The sequence below is a fragment of the Blennius ocellaris genome (assembly GCF_963422515.1).
Source record: "Blennius ocellaris genome assembly, chromosome: 13".
NCBI lineage: Eukaryota > Metazoa > Chordata > Actinopteri > Blenniiformes > Blenniidae > Blennius > Blennius ocellaris.
In genome coordinates, this window is record NC_137662.1 from 1,366,584 (window position 1) to 1,383,318 (window position 16,735).

At 48.4% G+C, this 16,735-nt stretch overlaps 1 protein-coding gene across 4 annotated transcripts in view; it reads right to left on the minus strand.

Annotated features, from left to right (window-relative positions):
• The window catches only part of piezo1 (piezo type mechanosensitive ion channel component 1 (Er blood group)), a 218,743-nt gene that overhangs the window by 152,688 nt on the left and 49,320 nt on the right, over window positions 1-16,735 (minus strand). For all 4 annotated transcript variants that reach the window (XM_080507823.1, XM_080507825.1, XM_080507824.1 and 1 more), the window contains exon 5: window positions 4,883-5,123. In XM_080507823.1, the coding sequence (XP_080363949.1) occupies window positions 4,883-5,123 (241 nt within the window). The remainder of the gene's footprint in view (window positions 1-4,882; window positions 5,124-16,735) is intronic.

Here is a 16,735-nt window from a genome sequence, read left to right on the forward strand (position 1 = left end):
TAAGTTAAAATGTATTTCCAGTCATTTCATCATTCTCTGGCCATTACACGTTCAAGTCACAAGGTGTGGTAGGGTAGGACTTCCATGTAAGCAAGCCAGAGGCCTGTTGGGGAGGCAAGGCATTCATAAGAGAATTTGGAGTTTAAAAAATTAAGTTACTTTCCCTCGTAACTAGTTACTTTGAAAGTAACGAGTAACTTAAAGCAACTGAGTTACTTTTGAAAGTAATAACTAGTAACTGCAACTGAGTAACTAATTTAAAGTAAGTTGCCCAACACTGCCAAGAGCATCCTCACTTCCTGTTACATGTTCAAGCACAGGATTTAAATATCTAGGTATCAATGTCACTACATTTTCTAAACCAACCACTGACAATAAAATCTGACCAACACAGATGAAGCATCTACCTGATCTCACCCCTCTCTCACCATGCAGTGTGTATTATATTAGTGTAGCTCGCCCCTCTCTCACCATGCAGTGTGTATTGCATTAGTGTAGCTCGCCCCTCTCTCACCATGCAGTGTGTATTGCATTAGTGTAGCTCGCCCCTCTCTCACCATGCAGTGTGTATTGCATTAGTGTAGCTCACCCCTCTCTCACCATGCAGTGTGTGTTACATTAGTGTAGCTCGCCCCTCTCTCACCATGCAGTGTGTATTGTATTAGTGTAGCTCGCCCCTCTCTCACCATGCAGTGTGTGTTACATTAGTGTAGCTCGCCCCTCTCTCACCACGCAGTGTGTATTACATTAGTGTAGCTCGCCCCTCTCTCACCACGCAGTGTGTATTACATTAGTGTAGCTCGCCCCTCTCTCACCACGCAGTGTGTGTTACATTAGTGTAGCTCGCCCCTCTCTCACCACGCAGTGTGTATTACATTTGTGTAGCTCACCCCTCTCTCACCACGCAGTGTGTATTATATTAGTGTAGCTCGCCCCTCTCTCACCATGCAGTGTGTATTACATTAGTGTAGCTCGCCCCTCTCTCACCACGCAGTGTATTACATTAGTGTAGCTCGCCCCTCTCTCACCACGCAGTGTATTACATTAGTGTAGCTCGCCCCTCTCTCACCACGCAGTGTATTACATTAGTGTAGCTCACCCCTCTCTCACCACACAGTGTATTACATTAGTGTAGCTCGCCCCTCTCTCACCACGCAGTGTGTATTACATTAGTGTAGCTCGCCCCTCTCTCACCATGCAGTGTGTATTGCATTAGTGTAGCTCGCCCCTCTCTCACCATGCAGTGTGTATTACATTAGTGTAGCTCGCCACTCTCTCACCATGCAGTGTGTATTATATTAGTGTAGCTCGCCCCTCTCTCACCATGCAGTGTGTATTACATTAGTGTAGCTCGCCCCTCTCTCACCATGCAGTGTGTATTACATTAGTGTAGCTCGCCACTCTCTCACCATGCAGTGTTTATTGCATTAGTGTAGCTCGCCCCTCTCTCACCATGCAGTATGTATCGCATTAGTGTAGCTCGCCCCTCTCTCACCACGCAGTGTGTATTACATTAGTGTAGCTCGCCCCTCTCTCACCACGCAGTGTGTATTACATTAGTGTAGCTCGCCCCTCTCTCACCACGCAGTGTGTATTACATTAGTGTAGCTCGCCCCTCTCTCACCACGCAGTGTGTATTACATTAGTGTAGCTCGCCCCTCTCTCACCACGCAGTGTGTATTTCCTACAGTAAAGTGTTCATGCTCAGGCTGTGGCTCTATTCATTCAGATCACATGATTTGAATGCCTTGTGGGTCTTGAAGTCTGAAGCCCCGCCCATCATTTAGAAGCTCAGAGCTGGTTGGCTAGCGTTGATGAGGCTCTGCTTCACAGAACCGGAGAAAGTCGTCATAAATATCAACTTGTGAGCAGCGAGAGCAAACAGTAAAGAATCAATATTAATGAGGTTATTTACTGGAGCACTGATTTGAAATTCTTACTGTAGTAGAGAAACTGCAGGTAACTGAGTGACACTGTGACCAACACTTTCTAAGAATGTCATTACTTTATGGTTTTACTGGTGGTTGAGGGTTAGAACTTTTGTCTTTTGAAACCACCTGACCTCGTTCGATTCCTGTCCAAGACTTTTTTTTCCCAATCAGCTGTCTCCAAAGCTCACCATTTTTATGGAATCAGCGCCTTTATGGCTGTTATACTGTTGTGGCTAAAAGGTTGTACTTTGTAATTCAGTGCTATCACTAGACCTGAAATAAACTCTTGTTGCACCATGTATTTACATCTAGAAACGCCACTGGCCATGTGGGAGCACACTGTGAAGCAGTACTCCATGTGGATAATATCACACAGTGGAGTCTGACTTTACTGCCTCCATTGTGATGAATGTCAGATTGTTTGAAGTTTTGTAAGTATATTTACCGTATTTTCTGCCCTATAAGGCGCACCGGATTATAAGGCTCGTCTACATTGATTGACATAATTTACAACTCTGTTCATATATAAGGCGCACCGCATTATAAGGCGCATGGAATAGACCAGTGGTCAGTAACCTTTAAATCTCAAAGCCATTAGGTTACATTTTCCACTGATTCTAACACCCAGAGAGGTGCACACACTTTATTTTGATAGTCCTACCTGCAGCCTATGCCAGGAGGACACTACACACAAAACCTTCTTCACTGCTGGTTGACAACTTACAACTACCGCTAATAAACTAAACTACATGAACTAAGCAACAAAAACACAACACAACACAATTATTACCGACACCACAAACCAAATAGAACCCCCAATAATTGCATTTAAAACACCACAAACAGAAACTCCCATAATTCATTGCAGCTATCGGCTGCACTGAGGAGCTCAGGATGCAAGGCATGATGGGAATTCATGTTTTGTGTTGTTGGAGGTTATTGTGGGTTGTTGTTGGGCTTGGTGTTGTGTTGATTGTGTTTATTGTGTTTTTGTTCCCCAGTTTAGGGAGTAATAATTTCATCTAGTTTATTTTGGTTTGTTAGAATGTTGGTGTGCAACCATGAGTGATGAAGGTGTTGTGTGGAGTGTCGTCCGCTCTGAAGATCCGGTTGTGAAGTTAGAGTTGTCAAAATAAAAGCTTCTGGTTGTTCAGCTGTCAAATAGCAGTCTCAAGTAGAGCAATTCTTCCATATATAAGGCGCACTGGGTTATAAGGTGCACTGGCAGCTTTTGAGGAAATTTGAGGTATTTAGGTGCCTTATAGTGCGGAAAATACGGTAATGGTATTTGAGAGCTTTTTAAAGTGTTTTTTTGAGAGATATTTGAACTGGGTACCCACTCCAACTCTTCACCTTCCAGGAACAAAAGCTTGGCCGTTCATTGGTGGTTCCAGTGTGTCGTACCTGAACATCCTGCAGACACCAGGTCCAGTCTGAGGACCTCCACATTCTCAAACCGTCAGAGAGCCACTTAGTGGTAACAGTAAGTTTAAGAAATTAGATTTCCACATACCATGGCCTCAACCTTTGTGATGTCATCCTTGAGACTGGTCAGGACATGAAGCACATCAGGACATAAAACAATGTCATGCCACCCGGACGCTAAACTCAACAGGATGTGAACTGTGAACATCTGGCGTTGAACACCTGCTACGAGGTGAATCCAACAGACCTGAACTTTGGCCTGTAAATACAGTCCTTCTGATGAAAAGGGTATAACAATACTTCATAAGTCGAAGGGCGTGGCCATGGCAGCCTGCCCAACATCTGTTGGTTCCTCATGAAACAAGAACTAAGGTGACACTTCCCCTGAGGAATTCCATAGACCAGTATACAGCCACAGCGCCTCCTGGAGGACATGCTTCCACTTACAGCCCAGCAAGGATGTGAGGATCTGGTCAAGGACGCCAGCAGCTTTTAATTCTTTTATTACTTTGAAAAGCTTTAATGTATTTGTCTATGAGTCTATAACAATGTTTCCCTCTGCTGCTGTGTCACTGTGATCAGTGAAGGGTTCAGTTTTGCACTAGTTTTCTGGCTCGGAGCTCTGCAAAGATTTTTCCACAGCCTGTATCAGGTTAACGACTTTCCTTGTCTGGTTTCCCCTCGTAGGAGTACTTTCTCTGATTCTTCCAGGATTTCCATGGTGATGGTTGATTTGTTCCCATATCTGTTCTTCATGACTGAGTTGTTGGTTGACGGACGGAGATCTCTTCATATTTAGTCTTCTGACCTGAGCAGGTCCAGACGGCTGGTTCTCTGGAAGCTTTCCAGTCTTTCTTCCATCTGTGCGCTCTTTTCTCTTCCCTTTGAGGTTGGAAGACTTGTTTGCTTGTGAGTTGTGACCTGGATGTCTGACTCAGTGAGCTTCACCTCCACAGCCAACAAACTGCTGCTCTTAATACAGACAGGAAGTGACAGGATAACCAGGGGAAACAGGAAGTGATATGAACACCAGACACATTGTACTGCCAGAACCAGGCTCTGAGCAGGACGACCAGGTACAGACACACATCGTACTTCTACAGTGTACTCAATGGTTTTTAGAGAATCGTGATTCTCTCACACTGATCTGGAACAGTTGCATTGTCATCTGTCACAGGACAGACGTCATGCATTTAAATGGATGCATTCCAAAGAGACTGAGAAGACCGTATGAGTGTGAGCCATGCTGCTCAGCAGGCCATCGAGCCTCCAGCTGACTCACACTACGTCTGACATTCCCTCTTCCACCGAGCTCCCGATAAATCCAAACAGAGTCTGGCTGCCCCCTGACCTCCACAGGAAGCAACTAAGTTGTTTGTGTTGGTGGATATTTTGTCACTTCTGGAGACTGAAGGTCTCCGGCAGTGAATCAGAATGTTTTAATCTGACAGACACAACCTAACAGCCAGTAAGAGGGCGAGCCTGGCCGCTCGGCCATGACGGCCAATAGAAATGTGAGCTCTCACCAGCCAAAGCCAGCAGGCTGACGGCCAGAATCCTCCCCAGGTCCCGCAGAACTCTGCGGGCCGACGCCTTTAGACGCTCACGAAGCTGCTTGGCTCTGGTCGCTGCTGAAAGCTCCTCCTCCAGGTCACCGGGATCAGTCTGATCATCATCGTCATCATCCTCTCCATCATCTCCTGATGCGTCTTCCTCGCCGTCCTCCTCCACCTCGTCCGCTGGTCTGTCCGCCGGCTCATCTTCTAGCTGACAACGGAGTACAAACCATCAGCATTTTGATTGTAACAAGTCACCCTTAAATATACTGACACATTTATTAGTAAAGTTGTTGGTCTGTTCATGAATGTCCAACTCTCCACCAACCTTCCTGAACACTGTCAACTCTCCACCAACCTTCTTGAACACTGTCAACTCTCCTCCAACCTTCCTGAACACTGTCAACTCTCCACCAACCTTCCTGAACACTGTCAACTCTCCACCAACCTTCTTGAACACTGTCAACTCTCCACCAACCTTCCTGAACACTGTCAACTCTCCACCAACCTTCTTGAACACTGTCAACTCTCCTCCAACCTTCCTGAACACTGTCAACTCTCCTCCAACCTTCCTGAACACTGTCAACTCTCTAACACCAACCTTCCTGAACACTGTCAACTCTCCACCAACCTTCCTGAACGCTGTCAACTCTCCACCAACCTTCCTGAACACTGTCAACTCTCCTCCAACCTTCCTGAACACTGTCAACTCTCCACCAACCTTCCTGAACACTGTCAACTCTCCACCAACCTTCCTGAACACTGTCAACTCTCCTCCAACCTTCCTGAACACTGTCAACTCTCCACCAACCTTCCTGAACACTGTCAACTCTCCTCCAACCTTCCTGAACACTGTCAACTCTCTAACACCAACCTTCCTGAACACTGTCAACTCTCCACCAACCTTCCTGAACGCTGTTAACTCTCCACCAACCTTCCTGAACACTGTCAACTCTCCACCAACCTTCCTGAACGCTGTCAACTCTCCACCAACCTTCCTGAACGCTGTCAACTCTCCACCAACCTTCCTGAACGCTGTTAACTCTCCACCAACCTTCCTGAACACTGTCAACTCTCCACCAACCTTCCTGAACACTGTCAACTCTCCACCAACCTTCCTGAACACTGTCAACTCTCCACCAACCTTCCTGAACGCTGTCAACTCTCCACCAACCTTCCTGAACGCTGTCAACTCTCCACCAACCTTCCTGAACGCTGTTAACTCTCCACCAACCTTCCTGAACACTGTCAACTCTCCACCAACCTTCCTGAACACTGTCAACTCTCCACCAACCTTCCTGAACACTGTCAACTCTCCACCAACCTTCCTGAACACTGTCAACTCTCCACCAACCTTCCTGAACACTGTCAACTCTCCTCCAACCTTCCTGAACACTGTCAACTCTCCTCCAACCTTCCTGAACACTGTCAACTCTCCACCAACCTTCCTGAACGCTGTTAACTCTCCACCAACCTTCCTGAACACTGTCAACTCTCCACCAACCTTCCTGAACACTGTCAACTCTCGACCAACCTTCCTGAACACTGTCAACTCTCCACCAACCTTCCTGAACACTGTCAACTCTCCTCCAACCTTCCTGAACACTGTCAACTCTCCTCCAAACTTCCTGAACACTGTCAACTCTCCACCAACCTTCCTGAACGCTGTTAACTCTCCACCAACCTTCCTGAACACTGTCAACTCTCCACCAACCTTCCTGAACGCTGTCAACTCTCCTCCAACCTTCCTGAATGCTGTTAACTCTCCACCAACCTTCCTGAACACTGTCAACTCTCCACCAACCTTCCTGAACGCTGTTAACTCTCCACCAACCTTCCTGAACGTTGTTAACTCTCTGCCAACTTCCCTGAAAACTGCCCAACTCTCCACCAACCTTCCTGAACGTTAACTCTCTGCCAACCTCCCTGAACACTGTGAACTCTCCAACAACTTCCCTGAACACTGCCCAACTCTCCACCAACCTTCCTGAACGTTTACTCTCTGCCAACCTCCCTGAACACTGTCAACTCTCCCACAACTTCCCTGAACGCTGCCTAACTCTCCAACTCTCCATCAACTTGCCTGAACACTGTCAACTCTCCACCAACCTTCCTGAACACTGTCAACTCTCCACCAACCTTCCTGAACACTGTCAACTCTCCACCAACCTTCCTGAACACTGTCAACTCTCCACCACCAACCTTCCTGAACATTGTCAACTCTCCACCAACCTTCCTGAACACTGTCAACTCTCCACCACCAACCTTCCTGAACACTGTCAACTCTCCACCACCAACCTTCCTGAACATTGTCAACTCTCTACCACCAACCTTCCTGAATGCTGTTAACTCTCAACCAACATTCCTGAACACTGTAACCTCTCTGCCAACCTCCTTGAACACTGCCTAACTCTCCAACAACTTCCCTGAACGCTGCCTAACTCTCCAACTCTCCACCAACCTTCCTGAACGTTGTTAACTCTCTGCCAACTTCCCTGAACACTGCCCAACTCTCCACCAACCTTCCTGAACGTTGTTAACTCTCTGCCAACTTCCCTGAACACTGCCCAACTCTCCACCAACCTTCCTGAACGTTGTTAACTCTCTGCCAACCTCCCTGAACACTGTCAACTCTCCAACAACTTCCCTGAACACTGCCCAACTCTCCACCAACCTTCCTGAACGTTTACTCTCTGCCAACCTCCCTGAACACTGTCAACTCTCCCACAACTTCCCTGAACGCTGCCTAACTCTCCAACTCTCCATCAACTTGCCTGAACACTGTCAACTCTCCACCAACCTTCCTGAACACTGTCAACTCTCCACCAACCTTCCTGAACACTGTCAACTCTCCACCACCAACCTTCCTGAACATTGTCAACTCTCTACCACCAACCTTCCTGAACGCTGTTAACTCTCTACCACCAACCTTCCTGAATGCTGTTAACTCTCAACCAACATTCCTGAACACTGTAACCTCTCTGCCAACCTCCTTGAACACTGCCTAACTCTCCACCAACCTTCCTGAACGCTGTTAACTCTCCACCAACCTTCCTGAATGCTATCAACTCTCCACCAACCTTCCTGAACACTGTCAACTCTCCACCAACCTTCCTGAACGCTGTTAACTCTCCACCAACCTTCCTGAATGCTGTCAACTCTCCACCAACCTTCCTGAACACTGTCAACTCTCCACCAACCTTCCTGAACGCTGTTAACTCTCCACCAACCTTCCTGAATGCTATCAACTCTCCACCAACCTTCCTGAACGCTGTCAACTCTCCACCAACCTTCCTGAATGCTGTCAACTCTCCTCCAACCTTCCTGAATGCTGTTAACTCTCCACCAACCTTCCTGAACACTGTCAACTCTCCACCAACCTTCCTGAACGCTGTTAACTCTCCACCAACCTTCCTGAACGTTGTTAACTCTCTGCCAACTTCCCTGAAAACTGCCCAACTCTCCACCAACCTTCCTGAACGTTAACTCTCTGCCAACCTCCCTGAACACTGTGAACTCTCCAACAACTTCCCTGAACACTGCCCAACTCTCCACCAACCTTCCTGAACGTTTACTCTCTGCCAACCTCCCTGAACACTGTCAACTCTCCCACAACTTCCCTGAACGCTGCCTAACTCTCCAACTCTCCATCAACTTGCCTGAACACTGTCAACTCTCCACCAACCTTCCTGAACACTGTCAACTCTCCACCAACCTTCCTGAACACTGTCAACTCTCCACCAACCTTCCTGAACACTGTCAACTCTCCACCACCAACCTTCCTGAACATTGTCAACTCTCTACCACCAACCTTCCTGAACGCTGTTAACTCTCTACCACCAACCTTCCTGAATGCTGTTAACTCTCAACCAACATTCCTGAACACTGTAACCTCTCTGCCAACCTCCTTGAACACTGCCTAACTCTCCAACAACTTCCCTGAACGCTGCCTAACTCTCCAACTCTCCACCAACCTTCCTGAACGTTGTTAACTCTCTGCCAACTTCCCTGAACACTGCCCAACTCTCCACCAACCTTCCTGAACGTTGTTAACTCTCTGCCAACTTCCCTGAACACTGCCCAACTCTCCACCAACCTTCCTGAACGTTGTTAACTCTCTGCCAACCTCCCTGAACACTGTCAACTCTCCAACAACTTCCCTGAACACTGCCCAACTCTCCACCAACCTTCCTGAACGTTTACTCTCTGCCAACCTCCCTGAACACTGTCAACTCTCCCACAACTTCCCTGAACGCTGCCTAACTCTCCAACTCTCCATCAACTTGCCTGAACACTGTCAACTCTCCACCAACCTTCCTGAACATTGTCAACTCTCCACCAACCTTCCTGAACACTGTCAACTCTCCACCACCAACCTTCCTGAACATTGTCAACTCTCTACCACCAACCTTCCTGAACGCTGTTAACTCTCTACCACCAACCTTCCTGAATGCTGTTAACTCTCAACCAACATTCCTGAACACTGTAACCTCTCTGCCAACCTCCTTGAACACTGCCTAACTCTCCAACAACTTCCCTGAACGCTGCCTAACTCTCCAACTCTCCACCAACCTTCCTGAACGTTGTTAACTCTCTGCCAACTTCCCTGAACACTGCCCAACTCTCCACCAACCTTCCTGAACGTTGTTAACTCTCTGCCAACTTCCCTGAACACTGCCCAACTCTCCACCAACCTTCCTGAACGTTGTTAACTCTCTGCCAACCTCCCTGAACACTGTCAACTCTCCAACAACTTCCCTGAACACTGCCCAACTCTCCCACAACTTCCCTGAACACTGTCAACTCTCCACCAACCTTCCTGAACGCTGTTCACTCTCTACCACCAACCTTCCTGAATGCTGTCAACTCTCCACCAACCTTCCTGAACGCTGTTAACTCTCTACCACCAACCTTCCTGAACACTGTCAACTCTCCACCAACCTTCCTGAACGCTGTTAACTCTCCACCAACCTTCCTGAACACTGTCAACTCTCCACCAACCTTCCTGAATACTGTCAACTCTCCACCAACCTTCCTGAACACTGTCAACTCTCCACCAACCTTCCTGAACACTGTCAACTCTCCACCAACCTTCCTGAATGCTGTCAACTCTACACCAACCTTCCTGAACACTGTCAACTCTCCACCAACCTTCCTGAATACTGTTAACTCTCCACCAACCTTCCTGAACACTGTCAACTCTCCACCAACCTTCCTGAACACTGTCAACTCTCCACCAACCTTCCTGAACACTGTCAACTCTCCACCAACCTTCCTGAACACTGTCAACTCTCCACCAACCTTCCTGAACACTGTTAACTCTCCACCAACCTTCCTGAACGCTGTTAACTCTCCACCAACCTTCCTGAACACTGTCAACTCTCCACCAACCTTCCTGAACACTGTCAACTCTCCACCAACCTTCCTGAACACTGTCAACTCTCCACCAACCTTCCTGAACACTGTTAACTCTCCACCAACCTTCCTGAACGCTGTTAACTCTCCACCAACCTTCCTGAACACTGTCAACTCTCCACCAACCTTCCTGAATACTGTTAACTCTCCACCAACCTTCCTGAACACTGTCAACTCTCCACCAACCTTCCTGAACACTGTCAACTCTCCACCAACCTTCCTGAACACTGTCAACTCTCCACCAACCTTCCTGAACACTGTCAACTCTCCACCAACCTTCCTGAACACTGTTAACTCTCCACCAACCTTCCTGAACGCTGTTAACTCTCCACCAACCTTCCTGAACACTGTCAACTCTCCACCAACCTTCCTGAACACTGTCAACTCTCCACCAACCTTCCTGAACACTGTCAACTCTCCACCAACCTTCCTGAACACTGTTAACTCTCCACCAACCTTCCTGAACGCTGTTAACTCTCCACCAACCTTCCTGAACACTGTCAACTCTCCACCAACCTTCCTGAATACTGTCAACTCTCCACCAACCTTCCTGAACACTGTCAACTCTCCACCAACCTTCCTGAACACTGTCAACTCTCCACCAACCTTCCTGAACACTGTCAACTCTCCACCAACCTTCCTGAACACTGTCAACTCTCCACCAACCTTCCTGAACACTGTCAACTCTCCACCAACCTTCCTGAACACTGTTAACTCTCCACCAACCTTCCTGAACGCTGTTAACTCTCCACCAACCTTCCTGAACACTGTCAACTCTCCACCAACCTTCCTGAACACTGTCAACTCTCCACCAACCTTCCTGAACACTGTTTAGTCTCCACCAACCTTCCTGAACGCTGTTAACTCTCCACCAACCTTCCTGAACACTGTCAACTCTCCACCAACCTTCCTGAATGCTGTCAACTCTCCACCAACCTTCCTGAACACTGTCAACTCTCCACCAACCTTCCTGAACACTGTTTAGTCTCCACCAACCTTCCTGAACGCTGTTAACTCTCCACCAACCTTCCTGAACACTGTCAACTCTCCACCAACCTTCCTGAATGCTGTCAACTCTCCACCAACCTTCCTGAACGCTGTTAACTCTCCACCAACCTTCCTGAACACTGTCAACTCTCCACCAACCTTCCTGAATACTGTCAACTCTCCACCAACCTTCCTGAACACTGTCAACTCTCCTCCAACCTTCCTGAACACTGTCAACTCTCCACCAACCTTCCTGAACGCTGTCAACTCTCCACCAACCTTCCTGAATGCTGTCAACTCTCCTCCAACCTTCCTGAACGCTGTTAACTCTCCACCAACCTTCCTGAACGCTGTTAACTCTCTACCACCAACCTTCCTGAACACTGTCAACTCTCCACCAACCTTCCTGAACACTGTCAACTCTCCACCAACCTTCCTGAATGCTGTCAACTCTCCACCAACCTTCCTGAACACTGTCAACTCTCCACCAACCTTCCTGAACACTGTCAACTCTCCACCAACCTTCCTGAATGCTGTCAACTCTCCACCAACCTTCCTGAACACTGTCAACTCTCCACCAACCTTCCTGAACACTGTCAACTCTCCACCAACCTTCCTGAACACTGTCAACTCTCCACCAACCTTCCTGAACGCTGTCAACTCTCCACCAACCTTCCTGAACGCTGTTAACTCTCCACCAACCTTCCTGAACACTGTCAACTCTCCACCAACCTTCCTGAACGCTGTCAACTCTCCACCAACCTTCCTGAACACTGTCAACTCTCCACCAACCTTCCTGAACACTGTCAACTCTCCACCAACCTTCCTGAATGCTGTCAACTCTCCACCAACCTTCCTGAACGCTGTCAACTCTCCACCAACCTTCCTGAACACTGTCAACTCTCCACCAACCTTCCTGAACACTGTCAACTCTCCACCAACCTTCCTGAATGCTGTCAACTCTCCACCAACCTTCCTGAACACTGTCAACTCTCCACCAACCTTCCTGAACACTGTCAACTCTCCACCAACCTTCCTGAATGCTGTCAACTCTCCACCAACCTTCCTGAACACTGTCAACTCTCCACCAACCTTCCTGAACGCTGTTAACTCTCCACCAACCTTCCTGAATGCTGTCAACTCTCCACCAACCTTCCTGAACACTGTCAACTCTCCACCAACCTTCCTGAACGCTGTTAACTCTCCACCAACCTTCCTGAATGCTATCAACTCTCCACCAACCTTCCTGAACACTGTCAACTCTCCACCAACCTTCCTGAACACTGTTAACTCTCCACCAACCTTCCTGAACACTGTCAACTCTCCACCAACCTTCCTGAACACTGTCAACTCTCCACCAACCTTCCTGAATGCTGTCAACTCTCCACCAACCTTCCTGAATGCTGTCAACTCTCCACCAACCTTCCTGAACACTGTCAACTCTCCACCAACCTTCCTGAACACTGTCAACTCTCCTCCAACCTTCCTGAACACTGTCAACTCTCCACCAACCTTCCTGAACACTGTCAACTCTCCACCAACCTTCCTGAACACTGTTAACTCTCCACCAACCTTCCTGAACGCTGTTAACTCTCCACCAACCTTCCTGAACACTGTCAACTCTCCACCAACCTTCCTGAACACTGTCAACTCTCCACCAACCTTCCTGAACACTGTCAACTCTCCACCAACCTTCCTGAACACTGTTAACTCTCCACCAACCTTCCTGAACGCTGTTAACTCTCCACCAACCTTCCTGAACACTGTCAACTCTCCACCAACCTTCCTGAATACTGTCAACTCTCCACCAACCTTCCTGAACACTGTCAACTCTCCACCAACCTTCCTGAACACTGTCAACTCTCCACCAACCTTCCTGAACACTGTCAACTCTCCACCAACCTTCCTGAACACTGTCAACTCTCCACCAACCTTCCTGAACACTGTCAACTCTCCACCAACCTTCCTGAACACTGTTAACTCTCCACCAACCTTCCTGAACGCTGTTAACTCTCCACCAACCTTCCTGAACACTGTCAACTCTCCACCAACCTTCCTGAACACTGTCAACTCTCCACCAACCTTCCTGAACACTGTTTAGTCTCCACCAACCTTCCTGAACGCTGTTAACTCTCCACCAACCTTCCTGAACACTGTCAACTCTCCACCAACCTTCCTGAATGCTATCAACTCTCCACCAACCTTCCTGAACACTGTCAACTCTCCACCAACCTTCCTGAATGCTGTCAACTCTCCACCAACCTTCCTGAATGCTGTCAACTCTCCACCAACCTTCCTGAACACTGTCAACTCTCCACCAACCTTCCTGAACACTGTCAACTCTCCTCCAACCTTCCTGAACACTGTCAACTCTCCACCAACCTTCCTGAACACTGTCAACTCTCCACCAACCTTCCTGAACACTGTTAACTCTCCACCAACCTTCCTGAACGCTGTTAACTCTCCACCAACCTTCCTGAACACTGTCAACTCTCCACCAACCTTCCTGAACACTGTCAACTCTCCACCAACCTTCCTGAACACTGTCAACTCTCCACCAACCTTCCTGAACACTGTTAACTCTCCACCAACCTTCCTGAACGCTGTTAACTCTCCACCAACCTTCCTGAACACTGTCAACTCTCCACCAACCTTCCTGAATACTGTCAACTCTCCACCAACCTTCCTGAACGCTGTTAACTCTCCACCAACCTTCCTGAACACTGTCAACTCTCCACCAACCTTCCTGAACACTGTCAACTCTCCACCAACCTTCCTGAACACTGTCAACTCTCCACCAACCTTCCTGAACACTGTTAACTCTCCACCAACCTTCCTGAACGCTGTTAACTCTCCACCAACCTTCCTGAACACTGTCAACTCTCCACCAACCTTCCTGAATACTGTCAACTCTCCACCAACCTTCCTGAACACTGTCAACTCTCCACCAACCTTCCTGAACACTGTCAACTCTCCACCAACCTTCCTGAACACTGTCAACTCTCCACCAACCTTCCTGAACACTGTCAACTCTCCACCAACCTTCCTGAACACTGTCAACTCTCCACCAACCTTCCTGAACACTGTTAACTCTCCACCAACCTTCCTGAACGCTGTTAACTCTCCACCAACCTTCCTGAACACTGTCAACTCTCCACCAACCTTCCTGAACACTGTCAACTCTCCACCAACCTTCCTGAACACTGTTTAGTCTCCACCAACCTTCCTGAACGCTGTTAACTCTCCACCAACCTTCCTGAACACTGTCAACTCTCCACCAACCTTCCTGAATGCTGTCAACTCTCCACCAACCTTCCTGAACACTGTCAACTCTCCACCAACCTTCCTGAACACTGTTTAGTCTCCACCAACCTTCCTGAACGCTGTTAACTCTCCACCAACCTTCCTGAACACTGTCAACTCTCCACCAACCTTCCTGAATGCTGTCAACTCTCCACCAACCTTCCTGAACGCTGTTAACTCTCCACCAACCTTCCTGAACACTGTCAACTCTCCACCAACCTTCCTGAATACTGTCAACTCTCCACCAACCTTCCTGAACACTGTCAACTCTCCTCCAACCTTCCTGAACACTGTCAACTCTCCACCAACCTTCCTGAACGCTGTCAACTCTCCACCAACCTTCCTGAATGCTGTCAACTCTCCTCCAACCTTCCTGAACGCTGTTAACTCTCCACCAACCTTCCTGAACGCTGTTAACTCTCTACCACCAACCTTCCTGAACACTGTCAACTCTCCACCAACCTTCCTGAACACTGTCAACTCTCCACCAACCTTCCTGAATGCTGTCAACTCTCCACCAACCTTCCTGAACACTGTCAACTCTCCACCAACCTTCCTGAACACTGTCAACTCTCCACCAACCTTCCTGAATGCTGTCAACTCTCCACCAACCTTCCTGAACACTGTCAACTCTCCACCAACCTTCCTGAACACTGTCAACTCTCCACCAACCTTCCTGAACACTGTCAACTCTCCACCAACCTTCCTGAACGCTGTCAACTCTCCACCAACATTCCTGAACGCTGTTAACTCTCCACCAACCTTCCTGAACACTGTCAACTCTCCACCAACCTTCCTGAACGCTGTCAACTCTCCACCAACCTTCCTGAACACTGTCAACTCTCCACCAACCTTCCTGAACACTGTCAACTCTCCACCAACCTTCCTGAATGCTGTCAACTCTCCACCAACCTTCCTGAACGCTGTCAACTCTCCACCAACCTTCCTGAACACTGTCAACTCTCCACCAACCTTCCTGAACACTGTCAACTCTCCACCAACCTTCCTGAATGCTGTCAACTCTCCACCAACCTTCCTGAACACTGTCAACTCTCCACCAACCTTCCTGAACACTGTCAACTCTCCACCAACCTTCCTGAATGCTGTCAACTCTCCACCAACCTTCCTGAACACTGTCAACTCTCCACCAACCTTCCTGAACGCTGTTAACTCTCCACCAACCTTCCTGAATGCTGTCAACTCTCCACCAACCTTCCTGAACACTGTCAACTCTCCACCAACCTTCCTGAACGCTGTTAACTCTCCACCAACCTTCCTGAATGCTATCAACTCTCCACCAACCTTCCTGAACACTGTCAACTCTCCACCAACCTTCCTGAATGCTGTCAACTCTCCACCAACCTTCCTGAATGCTGTCAACTCTCCACCAACCTTCCTGAACACTGTCAACTCTCCACCAACCTTCCTGAACACTGTCAACTCTCCTCCAACCTTCCTGAACACTGTCAACTCTCCACCAACCTTCCTGAACACTGTCAACTCTCCACCAACCTTCCTGAACACTGTTAACTCTCCACCAACCTTCCTGAACGCTGTTAACTCTCCACCAACCTTCCTGAACACTGTCAACTCTCCACCAACCTTCCTGAACACTGTCAACTCTCCACCAACCTTCCTGAACACTGTCAACTCTCCACCAACCTTCCTGAACACTGTTAACTCTCCACCAACCTTCCTGAACGCTGTTAACTCTCCACCAACCTTCCTGAACACTGTCAACTCTCCACCAACCTTCCTGAATACTGTCAACTCTCCACCAACCTTCCTGAACACTGTCAACTCTCCACCAACCTTCCTGAACACTGTCAACTCTCCACCAACCTTCCTGAACACTGTCAACTCTCCACCAACCTTCCTGAACACTGTCAACTCTCCACCAACCTTCCTGAACACTGTCAACTCTCCACCAACCTTCCTGAACACTGTTAACTCTCCACCAACCTTCCTGAACGCTGTTAACTCTCCACCAACCTTCCTGAACACTGTCAACTCTCCACCAACCTTCCTGAACACTGTCAACTCTCCACCAACCTTCCTGAACACTGTTTAGTCTCCACCAACCTTCCTGAACGCTGTTAACTCTCCACCAACCTTCCT